Genomic DNA, 25,198 nt, shown 5'->3' with positions numbered 1-25,198 from the left:
TTGAAAATTCAAATGTAGACAGTACTTTTTGGTTGACAATAATATCCCTAACACTAACCATATAATACTGTCTACATTTGAACTGTTGACCTAATAATACTGTTGACCATGTGAATTGTTGACCTAATAATGTTGACACTTGCATTGTCGAACTAATGTTGTCAACTTTCCTAATGTCGACCAAATTAAAGTCTAGCTGTCGACCACATAAACGCTTACTTCAGTTGGTAGCATGGTAAATAATTTTTTCAGCAGCTGCCGCAATGATCTACATGCAGTTACTGATGCCAAAACTGTCCAGAAACTTTATGGGCCATAGGCACCATCTTCTGCAATGACCTCAGAATTTTTAAGAGATTCTGAACAACCAAATTGTGTGCAAAGCATGCTACCATCCCTATGAAACATTATGCCAGAGCACTTGCTGATAGATGAAGGTGGGCTGCACCCAGGAGAAAATTGCTGGGAGACAGACCACAGAAAAAAATATTTTTAACATTAGACAGCATGCATCATGGAAAGTGTAGAGGCAGTAATCAGTACTCATTAGACAGACTGCAGGTGGTGTATGGAATATTGGCTATCTTCATTTTTTTGTACAAATCACCACAGTCATCAGATTTTTTTTCCCTTAATCCTTACACCAAGGGCTGTTTTCTTTGAGATTGACAAACAGTTTGGATTTTGAGCACCCTTTGTTACACTTTGCTCCTGCATGACCTTTTTACTAGTAGAGGCCGAAAAATTACTACTACTGCTGGTACTGGTATGCTAGTTCCAAAGTAGCATTCTCAATTTATTTGTCTTAATAATCATTACTTATACTCACATTTCCAAATGGTTGAGACATTTGAGAAGAAGGCTGCTCTATAATTACAGTTTTAGAATCTGATATCAGACTCACATATAACACTCATGGATACCTTTAGACTCTCCTCAGGATTCTGTGAGTGCCCAAGTTGTTCTTCAGCCTGAGTGTTCATTTCATGTATTGCTATGGCTGTTTTGGAGATGACAGACCTGCATTCTGAGTGAAGGTGGTTCAGGGGAAGTTATGGAAGATGCATGACTGTGTTGGGCACGCTTTTTCAATTGGCATTCTAGTATGTGTGTCAGAAGTAACAGGACCCCTACTAGCAAAATCTGGGCATAGTCAGAGTCTTTTTTGCCACTGTGAGTGGTATAGGGAGTGTTAGCCATTTCCATTTTCTTTAAAAACAAGAAATATATTTGTGCTGCTCACAGTCATACAGCACCCTGCTTTTTCTGCACTAAATAGTTCAGATGTCTATACCATATATACTATAATATACTATTACAACAACCAGTAGCCACTGCTTGTCTACTCTTCCCTCTCTCACACACACAATTGATCAGCAGACAATTCCAGCAGACTGATCTCTAAATAAACTCTACATTTTTGCAATAAAATCACAGCTATTGCAATATCAATTGCCTCTTTCACCCTGTCCAAGCGTTTTTTTTTTTTGAGCACAGAGTTGCAGCAAACCTCTAACTCACATGCTATCACTTCTAAAATGGGGGCTATATTTAGAAGATATTGATCCAACTCATGAGAACTGTAATTTTACCAGAAATGGTATTTTGACTTGATTTCAAATCAGAGTATGGTACTCAAGACCGAGTGATGGCTTAATCGACTCGGAAACCCAAAATTTGGACCTGTCAGGTATCTCAGAATCCGACCGCTTATCTCTGATATAGATATATGAGATTCACTGAAATTTTGTAGATGTTTTGAAAATTGGTGAACAAGTAATATATGCTACAGCTCATGCTGATTAATCAGATTGTGTCATTTATATAGTGTAGTTCAGAAATTGAAAGCAAACACATGATTAGTTGGAATAAAGCACCAGTTTACATGCTTGGATGGAGATATATAAATATATATCTAATATATATAAGCCTAGCGGCGTGTGTTAGTGAGTGTGTGGAAAAAACTATTCTAAGAAAGGGCTCATCCAATTGACCTGAAATTTGGTATACTGACATTTGACAAAAAAAATGAGAATAGTAAAGTCAGTTAACTTCCATCATCCCCCCTCCCCCCCCCCCCCCCCCCCGTGGGAGGGGTGGTAAAGGCTAAATTAAACGAGTTCAGGGGTCAAACTCATTTTTCTGAGGTAATTTTACCTCATGAACACACATTAAAAAGGACGCTTATATATACATATATACTGTAGCATATATTACTTATTCACCAATTTTAAAAAAAATCTAAAAATGTAAGTGAATCTCCTCTCCCCTGGAAGACAAGACATTTTCCCATAGGCAGCAAGTATACAAGACATTACTTCATGTACATTGGTCACTCACTTGTGTGTTTCTCTCTCCTTCTCCAGTTCTACTTGCCGTTGTTGCTGAAGAATAGGATTAGTTTTCCCAGTTAATATAATTCCTGAAAGAGAGAGTTTGTCATGATACCACCAACAACCATCAGTACAGTTTTTATTGTAATTAAGTAAATGTGACATGATACATGGGTAACTAGTGATTGATATTAAAGTCTAACATGAGTAAACCATCTCATTCAGTACAAGATGGTCCCCACATGTAAACCTTCACAATTATAGTGTGACATGTACCATTCTACATAGAGCCAGTCTTCTCAGCTCTAATATCTAGTCCTGTGCACTAACATTCAACTGGAGAGACTTATATTAGTGATTTTATGATGCATTTATTAAATGCAAGTATAAGTTGGGTAAGAGTTCCTATCTGTATCCAAGTCCTGCAATAAATTCCAACTCACCCTTCCCCTCTGGGATCTCCACAGTAGTAAAGGCAGGGATCCACCGATAGAAAGGGAACTGGTAGAGTTGACCATTGGGGCAGGTCACCTCAACATACAGGCAGTACCAGGCATCCATATTAAATTTCTTGTAGTGCTCTGTTGACAGCCGAATCAACAGGAGCTCTCCCAGATCTTCCTCAATGTTAACATCAAAGTCAGTTACCTTGAAAAGCAGAGTAGAGCCTTAAAAATCTTGGCATGGAATATGTCTAGAATTCTCATTAGGATAGACCATGAGTGTCCCATTTATACAAGGAGATGTGAAGTTTTTTCCAATAGAGTTCAGGGACTTTGTGGACATAGACAAGTATATAACAATGGTAATGGCATTTTTCTAGAAAATTGCATATTTTGCAGACTTCTTGATTTATATGTTTAACATGTAAATATCAGGGTAATCCATTATATGAATCAATTAAAGAACCAAATATAAAACATTCTAACATTTCTTCATGACAAGTTGTATACATGGGTAGAATGCCAATAGAATATATGTAGTTTTTACTTTTCCTCAGATACAAACCTGTGTTTTTATGAATTGTTTCTTATTTTATTGTATACAGAATGGATGAAGGGTTAGGCTAGACTTATTTCAGTTATATGCAAGAACAGTAGCCCTTCTGGGGTCTATCCACTGAGCAGCATATTTGTTTATGAGACCTTTAAAAATGTACACAATAATTAACATATATAATCTTCTACTTCCCTATATTCAAAAAATGCTTATGACAGATATATACTGTAGGGGCCAACTAAATATTCAGTATATTTACATTCATTTTTTAAATGGGATTGTAACGAACAAGATGTTTTTTTTAAAGGCTATTATGCCAAAACATTCATATTTGTAACATGGTATATATGAGTTTTAGTTTTGAAAATGTAACAATGACTTGCCCCCTCTGGAGTAATATTTTATCTTTTGTTGCAGACACTATTCTGAAGATTTATTACTGTCGATCCCACACATATTGCTATTTTACTTTAAATAAGATGTTTCCTTATTATAAACTCTCTCTGGTTTCCGATCCTTGAAAATGTAACATGGTGATCTGACTCTATAGAAAATGAAACAACAACAAGTACAACCTTGGATTTTCTGGATCCACTGGGGTTCCCATTGGCTGTAATGGTTCCATGTCTACTGCTATCTCCTCTTACCGCTAGGCCTGCTTCAAGCAGGCTAAGCTTGGGTCAGTGACCCCTATGAATTTTATATTTGCCTGTTTTAAAGAGGCCAAGCAGTAAGCTTATAGAGCATCATCTGTAAATATGTTTTAGTTTGAGTGAAATCCTTATTTAATTCTATTTATTTGTAGTATAACATTCCCATATTGTGACTCTTATAAGATACTCACTGCTCCAGGTTTGAAGTTATTCCACTTATGGGGCAGTTGATGTTTAGCACTTTCACCTTGGACCCCCACAAGAACAATGGATACTTGATCAGAGGTTCCAGCACACAGGTACTTCCCTGTTGCAAATGTCAGCTTGTAGATCCCCATGTCTGAGCCAGTGACCTTGTGAGAGAAGCTCTGTAGGAAACTAGAAAAGTCAGCAATGTTTTAGACTAGCATACACACCAGTGCTCCCTCTAAACTGAGCAATCTGGTAAGGAAAGAGGTAAAAGGTCACTCTAATGAGGGCTCCACCCTAAAGATTTGTATTCAAAATCTGCTGGATGTTTCCTAGTAAGATACAGGTTTAACTCTATCATTTCCAGATTGCTCAGCTTAGAGGGAACACTGATACACACCCCTCTCTTATACCATACAAAATATCTCGCTCCTCCATGTACAAATTATTAGAATTTCCTTTGAAAAACTTCTCAATTTCTTCATATCTTTACCAACTGTAACAATGTTCTTATTTGCTCTACACCAGTGGGGGGGGGGGGGGCAAACTCAGTCCTCAAGGGCTACCAACAGTTCATGTTTTTAGGATTCCTGTCTGTAGAAACAGCTGGGATAATTACTGACCCAGCCAAATAGATTAACTCAGCTGTGCATGATTAAAGAAATCCTAAAAACATGAACTGGTGGTAGCCCTTGAGGACTGAGTTTGCCCACCACTTCTCTACACCATAATCTGTATCTGATGAGCCAGAAAGCCAAAGCGTGAACTCTCAATGATTTTTCTCAGCATAAAAATCAACTAAACCCATACTCACTTAATAAGGGTGTCTTCTGTTGCTCTAAAATGTGTCTTCTGTTAATGGAGAAAGTCCTGTGTACAAAATACATTAAAGTTATACCATGAAAGAAGAAATGATTGACCAAAATAATGTATACTAGATACAGCACGTGTGAGAGTCTGTATGAATCAGTGCATCTGGGGGTCCTTTATATGTCAAAGTGTCAGTGAAGACGACTCCCTTTTTACATCTCAGTTCCCAATGGGAGAACATTACGCTTCAATGTTAGTACTCAATATAGCATACAATACCTAATACAGGTATTTGAGATGTAGTTATATATATATATATATATATATATATATATATATATATATGGAGACGAGAATACATAGGGCTTAAAATACATATAATGAAAAATCATACAACAGGAAACCTATATTGAGTGTAAAGTAATACAACATATATTAATTGCACTGTAGTGCATTTTACACTGTAATGATATCTGTTAGGTGTGAGATTACAGGAGCAACTGTTATCATTCATTGTCAGTGCACATTTAGTCAGTTAACCAGTAAAACCCCTGTTAGGAAGCGCTTGAGTCAGTAAAGTTATGTAACTGGCTATAAGCACCATAACCCATATAATATATGTGTTTAGATACGCAGGCTATGTTATGCCAACTGGTTTATTTTTAACAATGCAGTAGCTGAAGCAAAAAAATATTGTTATTCTCCATTTTTCATTAGTGCAATTAGTTATTTAAATGTACAAATACCCAGGCAATACATCGGCATCTAAAATTAGGTATTTTTTTTCAACATACTAACTTGTTCAAAAAAGTCTGTTCACCCCCTCAAATTAAAGCCCTTATCATATTGTATTGACTGTTGGTTACTTTATAAAGAATGATGACTCGGTTGAAGAAATTAAAAGTCCCCCCACCCAACCTCAAAAAAATGTGCAAAACTTTCCTTAAGTCACATTAGTGGTTATATTGATACTAGATAAAAGCCTGTCAAAATGATGGATAAGAATAAGATCACGTTGAACCTGTTTGCACCCAATTTGACTTTACCCTTGTAGCAGCATTGATTGAATGGTTTGTCAGATGGCTGCTCAGTGTGGCAAAATACAAATTCAATACTGTTCATGGGACTACAGTTATGAGCATTAATATTTGTTTCATCAAACTTACCGACATCAAGTATGGTGTGGCATCCTGTTCACTGACTTTGTAGGCATTGACGTGATATTACCTCTGTCCTGTTCACTCTTCGATTGTTTTCTCTGTGACGGGCAATTTGCTGAGGAAATATATTTGCTTGGCGATGATGATCACGTTCTCTCTGGTCATCAGGCACCGTTTGTCGTTGAGCATATAGTGCTATACGGAAAAACATACACTGATAAAGAAAATAAAAAAGACATAACAATGCCCGGGCAATAAACACTAGTAAAAACAACAATGTCTACTCTTCTAAAAATATTTTTAGAATATGATATAATAAACATTGTTACATTTTATCTGGTTTGATAATATCCGCCTCTCCCCATTGAAGGGTATGTAAATTATATGAACATCACAGAACCTTCCCAGCGCCTGGCTTTTTCCATTGTTATAAATAGTAACTGCCACCCCGAAAAACCTAAATAAACCAAAGTAGTAAAGCCATGAAATGAGGAAAATCTTGTCAGTAGGAATGAGAGTCAGGTACACACAAGAGTTATTTGCAAACATTTTGCCAAATTTGTTTGTGTCTTATGTATGTGTATTTATATGTTTTTTAACATATACCGTATTTCCCCATGTATAAGACGCACCTTTTCCCCCAAAATTTTGGGTACTATGTAAAATTTGGATAGCTATTGTGTACAAGAAAAGAAGAAATGCTAGTGTAATATAAACAGACGCGAGGCCTATTTATACTATTGGGGGATTTCCTTGACAGCATGGGAAAACCCCCTACAGTATACATAGACCTCTCATCTATTTATATATTATATTTCATTGTGCGGCGCCCTTGGTGTCAGCGCATGGTGGTACTTATGGTTCTCCAAGTGTCAACATACCCTAGCTGCCATGGGTATGCTGGTGCTTGTAGTTCTACAAGCACCAGCATGCACAGACTGTTAATGACAGCCAGGGCTGGCTGGGAATTGTTGTTCCACAAACTAAAATGGTGTTTTTTCACTTGTTCTCTACTTTTCACGCTTTATTGACCTACACCCATCACCCCAGGGGCTAGGTCTTCCTAAAGGGGGGGCTCGCACAATTTTTTTGCAGACCCCACTCCCTAGATAATCCCTAGATAATCCAGCCCTTAGCTGAACAGCCTGGGGTTGGTTGTCATTATCCCTCCCAATATCTCCCTCTTGGTTGACAACATCATTCTTTCTCCTGTCACCCAAACCAGCTGCCTTGGAGTAACCCATGACTCAGCCCTCAGCTTTACCTCTTATATCCAGTCCCACACCAAATCCTTCCACTTCCTTCTCCGTAACAGGTCGCTGCAGTATTTGTCCGAAAGTATATGAATATAATATTGTCACTTGTGAGGTGGTCAAAATTGACTGCAAATGACTTAAAATTAGTGTTATTGAGGTTAATAATATTGTAGGAACAAAAAAAAAGTAAAATTATGTGATTTTAGCATATTTTAGGATTTTTTCTAAAAAATACAAAACCAAAACCAAAACACACAAGGGTGATTTTGCCAAAACCAAAACACAAAGCTAATTCAGATCCAAAACCCAAACCAGTTGAAGGGGGTCAGTGAGCATCTCTACTCTTAATAGCTCTAAATCACATAAAAACGATCCTTGTGTAAAGAGATGTAATTACTGCAAAGTATGACTGTCACATAATTGCTAGTAAATAAGTATACTCAGACAGGATGCTGGCTTTCTGCAGAGACACAACCTTGTCTTGGTATTTTCTTGACAAATGAATGTAAGTGTCACCCGACACTGGAACAGATGGCTGTTAGGGAATCCTTTTCCCCAAGTAGTGATATGCACAGATCAATTTGTTTGTTTTCAGTGCTCCTCCTGCTGAAGGGGCATTTCCTCACAAGTAGGCAGAATGAATGATGGTAATAGCATGTCCTCCATGTATAACCAGAAGACAAATACAGTGGCAATATAATCCCTGAGAAACAATTCCAACCTTGGGTTCAAATTATAGATGTTGACTGACCCCTGTGTTTTGGTTTTGGATCTGTGTTAACTTTGTGCTCTGGTTTTGGCAAAACCGCCCTCACATGTCCTGGTTTTGGATCTGAATTTTTTTTTTTTTAAATGGCTAAAATATGCTAAAAATCACATAATTTGGCTCTTTTTTGTTCCTACATTATTATTATTAATCGCAATAACACTAATTTCCAGTCATTTCCAGTCAATTTTGACAACCTCACAGGTCACAATATTTTCATCCACTTTCGGCCAAAGACTGCAGAGATCTGGCTGGATGCTAAGCGATAGAGCAATGACACAAACACACAGCAGTTTATAGCACATCTAGGAAACATTGCCACACAGCAATGTCAGAAAAGAAAAGTGGTGCAAGATGGAATTGTCTTTGGAGTTATCCGAGTGCCTGCACTGTATGCCCATAAACTAGCGTTTTTGGTGGGTCAAAGTGTCCACAGAGAACCACATTTGTCACTTGCTGATCGCCTTTACTACCTTTAGGCTCCAAGCAAGCAACATGCATGTTAACTGTTCGGCCAATGTTATATTGTGCTGTCTAGTTTGTTACTATAATTGGGCAGAAATAATTTGAAAATCCCTGGCACTACGTAAAAGTTGCTACAAGGAATAAAGTGGATTTTTAAGTTGTTGGGTATTGCCAACGCATGTAGGTTCAATTTTGAATATCAAATTGTTTTATCTTTTCCATTTTTGTATGTCACATTAAATTGTCCATTGCTGTGATTAGGATTCTTATACGGGTTTCTCTACACAGACATATAAACTTTTAAAAACTTTTATTTGTTGGAAACTGCATTTTGCTTTATAGTCCATGTACACTTACATATGTCAATAAACAGTGGGGTCAATTTTATCAGTTCATTTGATTGTTAAAATGGGCACTATATGGGCGTGGCCTAACCAGCTGTAGAGTTAACGTACACTTCATAGCTATCCTGCTACATCAGATCAATTATCCTGATGTCTTACCTCTCTGGTCTCCAAATTCCGATATTTTGTGAGCAAAGGTGTAGCGCTCAGCCTCCGGCTGTTTATTCCAGATTTTGTCCGCCATCTGGGTCATAGATCTCCTCCCAGCTAAGTGTTCAGGCACCTGTATTTTGTCCCTCTGAGACTTTACAGTGGTAAATCGTTTGAGATTGAGGGAAGGGAAAAAGTGAGCCTGCATAATAACTGCCACTTGCCACCATTTTGAAGCCATACATCAGTGGTTCCAAAACTTTTTCAGTTCGCAGCACCCTTAAAGTCTCCATATTTTTTCAAGGCACCCCTCCAAAATAATTACCGAGCAGTCCCTTTTATAAGTAGTTGGATCAAAGTAACGTAATTAGTATTTAGGTTAGGACAGAAATAATTAGTAAGTTGTTTGCAGAAATAATACACATAAATCCAACGGAAAATACTATTTTTATACATTTTTTTCAATTATAATTCTGCAGCTGATATTCAGAGGAATAAGATCAAACAAAATTAAAAAACATGTACAAAAATCATCACACTGTGCCCCTTCATCCTCACACTCTGTACCCCCTTCATCCTCACACTATGTACCACCTTCACCCTCACACTCTGTGCCCCCTTCATCCTCACACTATGTACCCCCTTCATCAACACACTCTGTGCCCCCTTCATTCTCACACTATGTACCCCCTTCATCCTCACACTCTGTGCCCCCTTCATTCTCACACTATGTATCCCCTTCATCCACACACTCTGTGCCCTCTTTCTTCCACACACTCTGTGCGCTCTTTCATCCAGGCACTCTGTGCCCTCTTTCTTCCACACACTCTGTGCCCTCCTTTATACTGACTCTGCCCCTCTTCATTCACGCACTCTGTGACCTCCTTCATCCACACACTCTGTGACCTCCTTCATCCATGCACTCTATGCCCTATTTCATCCACACACACTGTGCCCTCTTTCATCCATGCACTCGGTGCCCGCTTTCATCCACACACACTGTGCCCTCTTTCATCCAGGCACTCTGTGCCCTCTTTCATCCAGGCACTCTGTGCCCTCTTTCATCCAGGCACTCTGTACCCTCCTTCATCCATGCACTTGGTGCCCTCCTTCATACTGACTCTGCCTCCCATTACTGTTTCCTATCACTATTTTCCTTCCATCTCTTTACTTACCATAATTGGCCTTCTCTTTCTATTTCTTCTGTCTTCTTACCAATCCGTCATCACTCCACGACATTTAGTGAGAAGCAGCAGAAGAGATGAGGATGCTGGATCCCGGTGCCACCGGATTGGAAAGTTTTATGTTTTTTTTTCCCTGACCACGACACCCCTGTGATAGCGGCGCGGCACCCCTGGGAGCCGTGATGCACACTTTGGGACCCGCTGCCTTACATATTTGTCTGCTATACTTTCTGTATATCTCCCTATATGCCTCAACATCACAGTGACATCCTAATCATCCTCTAAAGTGACTGACCCCCTTTATTATTTGAATGCCTGTAATAGTGCTAAGTACTGTATTTGAAGGGTAGTGTTTACCTTATATATCGCCTGTACATGTTAAAAATAGAGATGAGTCCACCTTGTCATTCTTTTACTACTGCACATCTATATTCAAGGACACTCGATTGCACACTTGTATCAAAATCATCTGTTCAAGACTGTGGAGATACATCACTGACAATAAGGACACTAACTTGTTGCCTAGCATATACCTGATCTGCTGGAAGAAACATTTTCAGTTTACCAAATACACATAAGTATCGTTTAATTGTAAAATACTATTGTATCAAGCACACAATACAAAATACAACACAGAGATCTGTAGATTGGGACTCATTCTTGTGACAGGCCCAGGATATTATACATACAGCACGGGAGTCTATACACCGGGATATACTCTGCTACCAAGCACAATAATAAGTACTTACAGCACGGGGGTCTGTAAATTGGGACTTGTTCACTGTATTCACTTCAGAAATATGTTCATACAGCACTGGGGTTTGTAGTCTGGGACTTATTGTTGTATACTGTTAGAGGAAGTCTGTAACACTGCGGTTGACAATTAATAGAAAACAGTTTGGAACCACAGTGCAGTCTTGGGATTTTTAATATGGGCATGCCAAACCACGCCACTGCGACAACGGCTAAAATGGAGAAAATTACTCGAAAAACCAATTAATCTCAGAGCTCCAGGATGATTTCTTCACCGCCCCTTGTCTCTCAGTCTTCCCCGTCTCCTGCGGAAGTAGATGCTGCAATGCAGACTGATCCCCCATCCCTCCAACAGGTCCTGTTGGCCATCACATCCTCAGAGAAGAGGGTTATGGACAAAATTGATGAGGTCCAGGCCAACCTCTCGTTAATACGTCATGACCTTCAAGGGATGCTGGAGAGAGCGGGAGAGGTGGAACATAGACTCTCTAATCTTGAGGATTCTACTACCCCCCCTTGGTGGAGAGAATTCCGATCTGACTGTCCAGATTGGCCAATGCAAAATTAAGATGACAGATATGGAAGGCAGGCTTTGTCGCAACAATCTTTGATTTGTTGGGTTGGCAGGAAGAGTGGAAGGCGTCAAACCTGAATTATTTCAAGAAGACTGGCTTATAAAAGAATTCGACAGAGGAGTTCTCCCTGCACTTCATTGTGGAAAGGGCTCACAGCCAGGTGCCCCAGCTCGTACCTTTAATGCCAAGCTGAATGTCACGGGCACTAGGAGTCTTTACCCAGGGATCACCAGGTGATAAGCTTACCAGAGCAGTATAGGTGGTAATATGGTACTCTGGTAGCAGGGTGATCACGGAACAGGAGACAGCAGATGATAGAGATGCTCAGGAAAGTCTATGACTAGCAGCACTTGTGATATATATGTAGTAATACACGAGGAACTGTATGGACAAAGGACACGTGAGGGTAGTCAGTGGTCTGCGATAGCAAGTTGTACCACTGCTATAGTGAGGAGGAATGTCCAACAGAAACGAGGAGGTGATGAGAGTCAGCGGTCTGAGGTTAGCAAGTTGTACCGCTGTCTGGGTGAAGGAATGGAATCCAAGTGGAGGTATCCGGGGAGTCAGTGGTCTGCGTTAGCAAGTTGTACCACTGCTATGTGAGAGGATACTGGAACAGGTGACACGGGAAACAGGGATCAGTGGTCTGCCTCTAGCAAGTTGTACCACTGAATATATATGTGAAGAGAAGCACGGGGAGAGACTGCAATACAGAGGATAAACGGGCACCTTGAACTTGATCCACAATGACATGCACAATATAGTAATGACTGAACAGCACTGCAATAATATAAAGTCAACAGATAACACAGTCAATGATGGTATAAGTCTCAGCGGATAGTAAACTCCAGAGGAGAGCATCTCAGTCCAGCAAGATATGCAATACACCAGCACAGTCAATGAGAAGTATGCATACCGTGGTTCAGGAGCAGGCTGTCAGACAGGAGTGCAGAGATACCTGAACGGCTGGAGGCCGGCAGGATGCAAAGTCCCAGGAGGATGAAGCGGTAATCAAGTAGGTGCAGCGCACAGGTAAGTAGACCAGCAGGGGAACAAATACTCAGGAAGCAGTAGTATGTAGAACTGGACTCCTGGAGGACCCTGAAGAGTAGCGATGGTCTAGATGAGAAGAAAGCAGTGAGGCGCAGATCCGATGCAGACTGGCGAGTAGTGACCAGCGGGAACACGGAGAAGCACGGAGAGTGGATCAGCTGTTGTAGAACGAGTAGAACTGAGGAGTAGCAGCCAGCAGGACTCTGCAGGTACACGGAGGTAGCGGATAGCAACCAGCAGGTGCAGCAACGATGAAACACGGGAGAGCAGAGCTGAGCTGGAACTGTTGAGCACGGAGAGCAGCGGATAGGAATCAGCTGTAGCAGTCTCGAGGAAACACGGGAGAGATGAGATGAGCTGAAGACTGAAGTGCACGGAGGCAGCAGATAGGAATCAGCCAAACAGTCACGATGAAACACGGCAGAGTTGAAGTGGTCTGAAGACTGTAGTGCACGGAGGCAGCGGATAGGAATCAGCTAACAGTCACGATGTAACACGGCAGAGTTGAAGTGGTCTGAAGACTGTAGTGCACGGAGGCAGCGGATAGGAATCAGCTAACAGTCACGATGAAACACAGCAGAGTTGAAGTGGTCTGAAGACTGTAGTGCACGGAGGCAGCGGATAGGAATCAGCTAACAGTCACGATGAAACACAGATGAGTTGAAGTGGTCTGGAAACCACAGGAGTAGAAGTGGTCTGGAAACCACAGGAGTAGTAGTGGTATGGGAACCACAGGAATCAGCAGCGCTGAATACACGAGGAAACACAGGAACACCTTCAGAGGCTCATGGGGAATGAGACTCCAAGATCAGGCAACGTGGTATTGACCACAGGTGCTTAATATAGGGAGTGTTGCCTGATCTGCCAATTAAGTTAAAGGAACAGGTACTGAAGGGTTTGAAAGGGCTGCGCATGCGCAGACCCTCAGGATGGTGGACGGCCACGGTTCCTAAACATACGGGAAGAAGCACTCACAGTCCGGTGAGTGACACTGAAGCACTTCAAAAACAGATATGATCCTTTGGATGACCAGACAGCAAGGCCCCGTACGGTTAGGAAATTAAACAATAATGTTGTTTCCAGACTTTGCGGTAGAGGTCCAAAAAGCTTGTTCACAGTTCACCTCAATCAAGAAAAAGCTGCAAAAACACCAGCTCTTTATGCTATGCTATTTCCCTCCAGGCTCAGGAACACAGTGGATGGCAAGTCCCATTTTTTACTTCTCCGCGAGAGGCAGAGGACTGGCTTGAAAGATGTTTACCTGCCCGACAAAAAGATCATTGAATTGTACCTAGTGATGGGTTTGCTTGTATATGGGATATTTCTATATTTTGCTACTGAAGGCAGAGAAAATGTTCTAGCGGAGTTAAGCTTTGTCTATTCTTTAGATAGTAGGGGTCTAGGTTTTCTCTTGCTAGGATTTAGGAAATAATCAATAGGATGTTTTGATTTTTGAGGGATCTAGGTATGCCTTAATTAGAATAGGTATACAGGGTGGGAAAGGAAAAGTTTTCATGTTAGTTGTAGGTCGCAATATCATGTGTTCTCATCTACTTAATCAAGTTGAACTGTGTTTTTCTACATACTCCAGGATAATATGTTACTTCTGTACTATACTGGTTGCTGCATAGAGCTGCTTGAAGGCGAATATCTCTTTTCCAGACTTTCCAGTGGTGTGGTCCTGCAATGTGTCTCATCCAGATGATAGACTATTATGGCAACCCTAACTGTGAGTAAACCTGCCCAGCGTGGACGTCTGCTCGCCCGGAAGGTTAGTGGGTTAAATAATAAAATTAAGCGTTCATTGGTGCTACGTCAGGTCAGAAAATCCAGTCCTGATGTGGTATGTCTCCTGGAAACCCACCTTACTGGTAACAAGGTTCTTTCCCTTAAGAGACCTTGGGTGGGTTGGGCCTATCATACCACCCATTCTACCTACTCCAGAGGTACTTCAGTGTTAGTTAGAAAACAGCTTAATTGTCACTACCCAATGGGTCCACTGCCTTTGGTAAACTTATTGACGATCTGGGTCTGGTGGATGTTTGGAGATTTAGAAACCCTGAGGTTAAACATTTTTCTTGTCACTCCTGCACCCACCACTCCCTATTAAGAATAGATATAGTCTTGGCTTCACACACTCTGGTCCCCTTGGTATCTGGGGTGGACTACCTTCCTAGAGGCATCTCTGACCACTCTTCTATCTAAGCAATCTTTGATTTTAAGCCTGAACGGGGACTACAATTCTGGAAACTTAATCTGCATTGGTTGTCCAAACTTGGAGGGAGTACTGGCCTGACATGCCTCTGGGATGAGTAAATTAAAGAGACAATAAGATGGGAGTCAACCCAGCTGTGCTTTGGGACTAGTTCAAGGCCTTTATGAGGGGTACCTTTATAAGGAAGTTAGCGAGTATTAAAAAACTTAACAAGCAAAAAGTGGAAGAGCTGGTGCAGAGATGCAAAGACCTTGAGGTCCTATACATTAGGTCTCGTGCTGTAGAGGATAGACTGAACTGGCTTCAAACACAGTCTGATTGGACTGTATTTCTATATGACAAGCACAGTCAAAGGCTTCTCTTCTCCAGACATAATCAATATTTCCAAGCTGACTTGGGAGGGATTTACTTGGCGTGTCAAGCAAGACATGAAATGTCTAAAAGGTCAATCCCAGCTATCATAGACAAATATAATATTAAAAAATATACGGGGGCCAAAATTGCGGGAGTGTTCTATGAATACTATAGTGATCTATATTCCATGCAAGCTCGATACATGCCTACTCAACTTATAACCTACTTTAACGGTAGGCTATCCCAAGAAGCAGTTGACCTCTTGGACCCTCCCTCTACTGAGGAGGAAATTGAGACAGCCATCTCTTCATTTTTCAACCATAAAGCACCGGGCATTGATGGTATACCGATAGAAGTATACCAACAATACAAATAATTCCTTGTCCCTAGGCTGTTAGACACCTATAATCAATTGCTGGAGTATGGTTCACTTCCCCCTTCTATGTCTGAAGCCATAGTCATCCATATATTGAAACCTGATAAAGAACCTTTGTGTTACGGTATCAACAAGGAGAAACTGGATCCTTGCAGTTCAGCTGGGATTGGTGTGACTTCACCTAGGGGAGCGGAGTCTAACAAATGGAAGGTGTTCACCAGAGATTCCCGCAAGGGAATTTGGACTTTGCGGCTTCCACTTGCAGGTCACGGCCCCCTAGAGAAGTTCCCAATGAACCGTGAGAGAGGGAGCGAAGGATTGACAGGTAGTAGCCCCACGGAGGGATGTAGAAGAGGTAGAAGAACTGGATGTTTGTAGCCGTTACCACTGATGAATGGAGTGTAGCGATATCTGTGGTGTTACCACTAAGGAGTGGAATGTAGCGATGAACTTCAGAGTAACCACTAAGGAGTGGAATGTAGCGTTGATCTGTGGTGTTACCACTAAGGAGTGGAATGTAGCGATGAACTTCAGAGTAACCACTAAGGAGTGGAATGTAGCGATAAACTTCAGAGTAACCACTGAGGAGTGGAATGTAGTGATGAACTTCAGAGTAACCACTAAGGAGTGGAATGTAGCGATGATCTGCAGTGTTACCACTAATGAGTGGAATGTAGCAATGATCTGCGGAGTTACCACTAATGAGTGGAATGTAGCGATGATCTGCTGTGTTATCACTAATGAGTGGAATGTAGCGATGATCTGCTGTGTTATCACTAATGAGTGGAATGTAGCGAAGAACTTCAGAGTAACCACTAAGGAGTGGAAATGCTGGCAGCCACACAGAGGGCGCAGGATCACCAGAGCACTGAAACACAGGAAGCCAGGAGAAAACAGGAATCAGTAGAGAGCAGTAATGCCATAGCCCAGGGAGCTGCTTCCAGCACAGAGGATAGAGCAGACTCAAAGAACCAGCGCTGAGAAGAGACACAAGGAGTCTAATATAAGACTGTCAGAATATTCCACCAATAGGATGAGGAAGAAGCTGAGAAGAGGCAGACGATTCTGCACATGTGCAGAAACGTCTGATGGACAGCGGCAGCCGGCGGGGATGCAGCGGCGGTGAGTGCACCCGTTCCTGAAGAGAGGGTGCAGGAGGCCTGCGCGTGAGCTGCTGATGGAGACACCACCGAAGGAGACGGAGCACCGAGGAGACAAGTGAGTGCGCCGGCTCCAGGGTAGGTGCCGCGGGAGACCGGCACGTAGCACTTTGTATCCGGGTTCATATCACCCTATCTCTCTGATTACCACAGATGCCAAAATTCTGGCTAAAATTCTATCCATACAGCTTAATGGGTTCATTCATGAGATTGTCCACCCAGATCAGGCAGAGTTTATGCTTGGCAAATCTACGCTTACTAATGTTAGACAGATTCAGAGGATCCGGTCGACTGGGGAGAGGGCAGTGGTCGAGGCCTTGGATGCGGCTAAGGCCTTTGACTCGGTTGAGCGGGACTATCTCTGGCATGTGCTGGAGCAGTTTGGCTTAGGACCCAGGTTTATTAGTCTTGTTAGGCTACTATATTCTGCACAGCGGCAACAATGAGTGTTAATGGATTCACAACAGCCCTGTTTGGTCTGGGTCAGGGATCTCGACAGGGCTGCACTGTATCCACTGCTCTGTTTGCTTTAGCGATTGAGCCCCTGGCCTGTTTAATCCGCTCCCATGAGCACATTAGAGGCATAAAGATGGGAGGAATCACTGACAGCATAGCACTTTACACGGATGACATGTTGGTCTTCCTTGAGGAACCTGATAGGTCTTTATCTCACCTTTTAGAGGTGGTTGAGGACTTTGGTTTATATGCAGGACAAGATCAACTGGGACAAATCTGTTGTTTTTCCGATGGGGTGGCAACCTTCGCCAGTTGCTGTGTACTGTCAATCACTTCTGTGGACCGACAGGTTTAAATATTTAGGTATCTGGATTACAGCCTATGCATTAAAAGTTATTTCTCTAAATATTGACCCAATAACAGAATATTTAAAGACCAAAAGCCATACATGTCATAAGCTTCCTCTCAAGGTCAATTTTAGGATCAACCTAATACAAATGGTGATCCAACCGAAGTACTTATACCCCCTCCAGCACTTCCAGTTGTATCTACCATTGAAGGTTTTCCAAAACATTAATAAAAATCTAATTTCCCTGATTTGGAGTGGTAAGAGAGCTAGGGTGTGCTTTAACACATTATGTAGAACCAAAAATTCAGGAGGATTGGACCTGCCCAATCTTAGAATTTATTATCTTGTTTCTCAGCTTAAACATTTGGTCTCCTGGTTAGGTGATTTGCAGAACACCACTCTCGGACACTTCTTGGGTGAGCTAACTAAGCCAGACCTAGCAAGGTGGCTCCTATAATAAGACAGGCATCAATTATTTGGCCAATATCACATGCTCTTATGGGAGGTTAAGGGTTAGACCCAGACACTCCCTTATGGTTCAAAACTGGTTTCAGGAAACGGGTTGGGTGTGAGGGTTCACTGCTGTGGAAGGATGTGGGAATTCACACAATTGGTCAAATATATATAGACAATCAATTAACTACATATGAACAATTGAGAGCGACCTTCCCATTACCCAACAATCAGTTCTTCTGGTATCTGCAGCTGAGACATTCACTGAATGCCCAGCTTCTTGAGGGTTTGCTTCATATGTCAGCTTCTAGAATTAAAAATATATTACGACCTATAGAGTAATATAAGACTATTTCTCTGCTCAATGCCATACTATTGCCTCAGGTGTCCACGAGAGGATTAGATCTCCTCAGAATAAAATGGGAAGGCTATGTAGGGGTTCTTTATAATGAGGAGTGGAATATAGTGGTGGGAAATACTAGACATGCCACATCTTGTCTTAAGTTTCAGCAGATCCATTTTTACATGGTACACAGGTTTACTTAACACCAGCCAAGACGCAAGCAATGGGACTGTGCGCTTCTTCAGAGTGTCCCTGGTGCGGTATGACTGAGAGCACTTTTTGGCATATTTTATGGTCATGCCCAGTTGTCCAGTCCTTCTGAAGCCAAATATGGGACTTCATTTCCTCCACACTACCTATGACCCCTTTATTATGCCCTAAAATATGTCTGTTTGGCACTACACTAAAAGAAAATTTAAATAACCCACTCTTCAAATATATTTTTACCTTAGCCTCCCTAGCTAAGATTAATATAGCAAGGGGATGAATGGTTACTGGACCACCTAGTGTATCTCACTGGATCAATCTAGTTAATGAGGTATGGAGGCATGAACAGCTCATGTATGATAGTTGAAAAGCCATGCATAAATACCATAAGATATATCACCACTAGTATGAATCAAGTTATGTTATCCACCCTCATCAGGGTGATATGATGGAATTGGGGAATCACCAGGCAGACGTTTAGCTCTCAGCCCTATGCAGCTTCAATAAATTTAGGCTGTAGTGCAATAAAAATACAATGATGGTATTATCGGCCTAAAAGTTCACAAGATAGTACTGTATAATGTTTATAGCAACATAGGCAGGGATATATGTTTATTTAATTTGAATGTTAGATATGTTATTTGTATGTTATAGCTAAACAATCTCAATAAAAATACTTTATTCAAAAAATGGACACTATTTAATACAGACCTTACTGTATTTTAATTATGACAACACATTTCAGGAGCGCAAAACTGTTGTTTCTTAAGTTCTGTTCTACAGCTACTGAAATTCATGTTGTTGCAGTTACTTTAAATAAGATGCAGGTTTACCTGTAAAAGGTGGACTATTTGTGATGACATCTATATATTATTCATGCTGACCATTACATTTGCATCTGCAATAAAGCTCAAGAGGAACAGATTGAAAAAATATCTGCGTCTCGCTCTATATAAACAAAAGTTTTTGAACATTTGTACCTTTAAAAGGAATTTAATCTAATATCTGAGTTATGCCATTTAAAATAAACAGGGCACCCTTAGGGACAGTAGTAGTGTTTTTTTGGTTGATCATGGCTTTGATATAGGGTGAAGCTATTCTTTAAATATAATGAAAAGTGTTGTGGTACATCATATGAAGAACCTCAGATCTCAAGCGTAAATAAAATGTGTTTTTTAAAACATTGTTGCATTGGTTAAGAATTATTTGTAATTTGTTTGATTGACCTTCACTACAGTAGTGTTTAATCATCTAATGTTATTTTCGGCTTAACGCTTACAAACTTTACTTAAATGTTAGAATTAAAGTTGTTTCTTTACAATAAAAAAAAAAGAAAAGATTTAGCAAACTCACACAGAAACAGGAGGGGAAGCAGGTACAGTTTAACAAGCCAAGCTCTTCAGCAAGGAGTGCCACTTTTGTGGCTGAAGTGCTTGATTTGTTTGGGCTCCCACAAGACAAGCTAACAATGGGCTTAAGGCAGCTAAACCGACAGTGCTGTCAATGAACTCTACAGTGGCAAGATGTTGTTGTCATCATCCTCCCCCTCATCAGTGTGTACATCATCTTCACACAATATAAATAAATCGCCCATAAATACCACCATTACAGACCAGATGTAAAAATGTTGTGCTGACTCACCTGCATCACCAATGGGTCTCATGGAAAAGCTAAGTTTTGCAAAGCATATGGCAGTTTATAGTACTTTTAATAAACATTGCCATGCAGCGGTAGCTGAAAGGAAAAGTGGTGCAAGATGGAATTGTCCTTGGAAACTCCCACCCACCCATATAATGGATCTTAAAAAGGACATGCACAGTTTAATAAACCAAACACTTCAGCAACAAGGAGTGTTAGTTTTGTGGCTAACAATGGGCTTAAGGCAGCTAAGTTAACAGTGCTATCAATGATCTCTAAGACTGCAGTGAGCTGCCTGGTTGCTCTTACGATTAGTAACGGCACAAACACACGGCAAATCATAGCACATCTAGGAATCATTGCCACACCGCAGTGGCAGAAAAGAAAACTGATGCAAGATGGAATTGTCCTTCAGACCTCCCACCCACCTTTATGTTGGATTGACAGTAACATAACATGGGCAGCAAAGTAGACAAGGTTTTAAAGTCGACAATATACTGACATTGACAGTATTATTAGGACATCAATTGAAATGTAGACAGTATTTATTAGGTTGACAATTCAAATGTAGACAGTATTGTTGAAAAAGAGGGATAGGCTGCGCTTCCTCCAAATATATGAAGCAGCCAAATGCGAACCTGAGAGTGTGTGGGGGACCCCTAAACTCCCAACAATGTTAGATACGTATAAAAATAGTCAGGTTCTGGGCGCTTGTAAAGGAAAGATATATCAATTTAATATGGATAGGTCCACAATACGCTCCGGCCGGAACGAGACAGCTTAGATGTGTTATACAATTAACATGCATCAATTGACACTGCCGAAAACAATGATAATGGTAAAAAACACTATAAACTCAGTGTGATTGAAAATATGGTTAGAGTGCACTTGCAAGCTACTAAAATATGAAATGACAATTGGTATGAACCGCAAAAAGGGAATGTAAGGAAATATAATGTCCAGAGTTGTAAAATAAAAATGTTGGTGATGATGAAAAATGCAAGCAAAAATGAAATTGGTAGCCGTTACTCACATGAAGCAGGGATGTCTGGCTGTCTATAATGCAGACAGGCACTTAGTAGCGGTCCCAGAGTCTGTGCTGATGAGGTTAGATATAACGTTGATTTCAATGATAAAAAGCACCCAGCAGAATGCCAATTATTAAAACAAGAATGAGGAAGAAAGTTCTTCTAGTTCCTAAAGGGAAATCCTCTCCTTGTTGAAAGAAAAAATGATCCCGCTCAAATAGCGTGTGCACGCTGCGGGATATCTTCGTGTTGAGATTAAATGTATGGATATCAAAATGCCTCCAATAATGGACAGGTACCCAGCAGAATATAGGTGGTGATGATCCAAATGTAGTCCTCCTAATCCCCAACGTAGTCTCTCTCTTTCTCATAAAGTTGAGGCTAAACAGGGGAAGCGGTAGTGCCGCTACGGATGAGCGCATACACGCTACAGGCTGGTCTCCGATGTGGATGTCTGTATATGGTAATGTAAGATGCTAGCATGCTAGTAAGTTGAATAAAACTGAGTTGAGGGACAGTCTCCAACGCGTTTCGCCCGGTGGCAATGGCCAGTGGGCTTCCTCAGGGATAGTAATGTCCAACTGGTCTTCCTAGCCAGTTTTTAAAGAGATCCGGATGTGCCAATCAGCCAAGAGGCAATGGAGTAATTAAGTAATTAGTGAATAAATCTGAGTACTGGTGATTGCACAACAATCCAACAGGCATGATGGAAAAAAACAAAAGAAAACGATAGTGCACTAGTTGCAAAACAAAAAAGAGCATGTTTGAACATATATAGAAAAATATATATAAATAGATCTGGTTGCATAAATATTAATTGGTGATGTACATGGTATATATATGAAATGAACAAAAATAAATATAAATAAATAAAAATAAAAATAAAAATAAATATAAATAATAAAAAAAAAAATAAAAAAAAAAAAATAAAAATAAAAAATAAATAAATAAAATTAAAAATAAAAAATAAAAATATAAAAAATAAAAATATAAAAATAAAATAAAAAATAAAATAATAATAATAAAAAAATATATATATATATATATATATATAAAAATAATAATAATAATAAAAAAAAAAATTATAAAAATAAATAAATAAATAAATGAAATAAAAAAATAAATAAATAAATAAATAAAAAAAAAAAAAAAAAAAGGTAGAAGTATAAAAATAAAAATAAAGTGGGAATATGGTATAGCTAGCATATTATTCCCATTGTATCAATGTGTATAAGGATAAATATAGTGGATACATTATGAGTGGAGAAAATAACCCAGGTCAAAATCCACATTCAATCCTTTTGGGATCAGGGTTTTAAGATTAAAAATCCATCTCGCCTCTTCTTTTGAAATGAGGGAAATGAAATCTCCACCTCTCCAAGGTTTATGAACTTTACATATTCCTAAAAACTGAAGTTTAGTGTGGTCGTGGTTATGATGTTTAAGAAAATGAGATGATACGGTATGATTATCTAACTGATTGGTGATGTTGCGAAGGTGCTCTGAAATTCTAACATGAAGTTTCCGGATAGTGCGCCCTACATATTGTAGTCCACACGGGCACTCCAACAGATAAACCACACCCATAGTATCACAGGTGATTTTGGTTTTGATCTGAAAGGAGTCACCTGTTGTATGAGAGTGGAAGTTGGTGATGGGCTTTGTTCCCTTATGATTAATAGTTTTGCAAGCATGGCACCTATTGCAATAATAAAACCCCCCACTTTTCTCTTCCAGCCAACTCTGTTGGCCTTTTTCTGCAGTTGTTTTTGGAATGCAGCACTTGACGAGCTTAGTGTTAAGCGAATCTGATTTTCTATAAATGATCCTTGGATGTCCGGGAAGGATGTCCTTCAGATGCTCATCCATGCGTAATATGTGCCAATGCTTCCTTACAATTCTTTCAAGTTCTTTATGATTGGAATTGTATTTTGTGATGAGGGCCGGTGGTAAAGGATTTGAAATGTCCTTATTTACTTTTGATGGAAGTAAGGTGGCTCTGTCCGTGTCTCTAACTTGTTCGAATGCTTTATGTATTTCAACATCATTATACTCTCTTTCAAGGAATCTAGTCTTCAAAACCTCAGATTGTTCCTCATATAGTGCCAGATTAGAGCAATTCCGTCTGATTCGAGAGAACTGTCCTTTTGGTATATTAGTCAGCCATCTCTTCAAATGTCCACTAGATGCTGGGATGTACGAATTACAATCTACAGGTTTCAGATAAGTTTTAGTTTGTATACAATTGTCGACGATAGAAATGTCCAAATCTAAAAACTCAACTCTGGTATCACTAAACTGAGCGGTAAATTTGAGGTTGAGATCGTTCGTATTTAGATATTTAAGAAATTCTTGGAGTGTGTCCACATTACCGGTCCATATACATAGCACATCGTCTATGTATCTGTACCATCCAAGAATGTGTGAACTATATGGGTTGTTATGCCAAATGGTAAGATTTTCCCAATGGGCCATGAACAGGTTCGCGTAACTGGGCGCGAACTTCGCGCCCATCGCAGTCCCACGAACCTGCTCATAGTATCCTCCATTGAACCAAAAATAGTTGTGATGTAATGTAAATTCAATAGCTTGCATGATAAACTGTATCTGATCAGTCGGGATACTTGTTTCTGTTGTGAGAATATGCTGGACATGCTCACAGCCTGTCTCATGGTCAATGATGGTATAGAGTGAACAGACGTCACATGTCATAAGTAAATATCCAGTTTGCCAAATTATATTTTGTAAAATCTGTAAGACATGACCAGTATCACGGAGGTAACTCCTCTGTGTGATAACTGCGGGTTGTAAAAAAGTGTCAATGTAACTAGAGAGGTGTGTAGTAAGTGAATCAATCCCAGATATGATTGGTCGGCCAGGTGGGTGAGTGATGGATTTGTGGATTTTGGGTATACAGTATATAACCGGTAGTCGTGGATGTTGAGTGCTTAGAAACTGATGTTCTGCTTTGGTCAAAATACCTTGTTGGAGAGCTCTATTGAGAAGTACAGTGAGTTCTGCTTTATACTTCTGAGTGGGATCCCCCAATAATTTTCTATAAGTGGAGGTATCGTTTAGCTGGCTCTCTATCTCCAAAAGATATGAAGATTGATCCAGGAGGGTAATTCCACCCCCCTTATCTGCTGGTTTGATAACTAGATTTTTGTTGGATTGTAGATCTTTTAGAGCTCCTCTTTCCGGTTTGGTGATATTGTAAATTCTGTTCCTTGGCTGAATGTTGAGTTTGTCAAGATCATTCTCCACTAACTTCTGGAAGGTCTCTAAATATGGACCCTTGCAGTGTGTGGGAAAGAAGGTAGACTTAGGTTTTAGTTGAGTGTGATGATATAAAGTGGAAATGTCATCTTTGTTAGACAGATTAGTTCCTGAAACAGATGGATGGGCAAGGAAAAACTTCTTTAGTGTGAGATTTCTGATGAATTTATGCAAGTCTATATAAGTCTCAAACTTGTTGAGTGGTCTATTGGGGGCAAATTTAAGGCCTTTACTTAGTAGATCCATTTGAGGTTTGGTTAGTGTTTGACTACTCAGATTAAATATACCTCTAGCTCCTATATTGGGCTCTGTATTGCATTCCGTGGATTTTTCTGTATTTTGGTTTTGGGCCTTGCTCCTTCTCTCTCTACTGACCTTAGATCCTCCTCGTTTTCCTCTCGTGATGATGATCTTTCCTTTCTCTTTCTGATGCTTTTTGGACTTGGAGGTGTATCCTGGATTCCTTGGGCTAGTTCTAAAAAATGCTCAATGAAATCATCTGCATCAGGTTCTTCAGGTTCAATTTCTCCCTGATGTGGATCGATGTGTTTAAGTTTGTCTAACAATGTTGACTGGTCCTTGGATAGAAGGTGCCGCGCTTCCTTAATGCCACTCTTGAAGCCTCCCTTGGCAGCTATATCCTGTCTATCCTG

The 25,198-nt window shown here is 40.3% G+C and overlaps 1 protein-coding gene across 1 annotated transcript in view; it reads right to left on the bottom strand.

The window, feature by feature from the left end:
• LOC142139797 (polyunsaturated fatty acid lipoxygenase ALOX15B-like) overlaps nucleotides 1-2,894 on the bottom strand; it is a 13,776-nt gene extending 10,882 nt beyond the window's left edge. The window contains exons 1-2 of the mRNA XM_075197667.1: nucleotides 2,777-2,894; nucleotides 2,341-2,422 (exon numbers count right to left, since the gene is read on the bottom strand). Of these exons, the coding sequence (XP_075053768.1) occupies nucleotides 2,341-2,422; nucleotides 2,777-2,894 (200 nt within the window). The remainder of the gene's footprint in view (nucleotides 1-2,340; nucleotides 2,423-2,776) is intronic.
• Nucleotides 2,895-25,198: the final 22,304 nt, after the last annotated feature.

The sequence above is a fragment of the Mixophyes fleayi genome, chromosome 2 (assembly GCF_038048845.1).
Source record: "Mixophyes fleayi isolate aMixFle1 chromosome 2, aMixFle1.hap1, whole genome shotgun sequence".
Lineage (NCBI taxonomy): Eukaryota > Metazoa > Chordata > Amphibia > Anura > Limnodynastidae > Mixophyes > Mixophyes fleayi.
The sequence above is the reverse complement of the archived record's forward strand: the minus strand, read 5'-3'. Positions and strand labels throughout refer to the sequence as shown.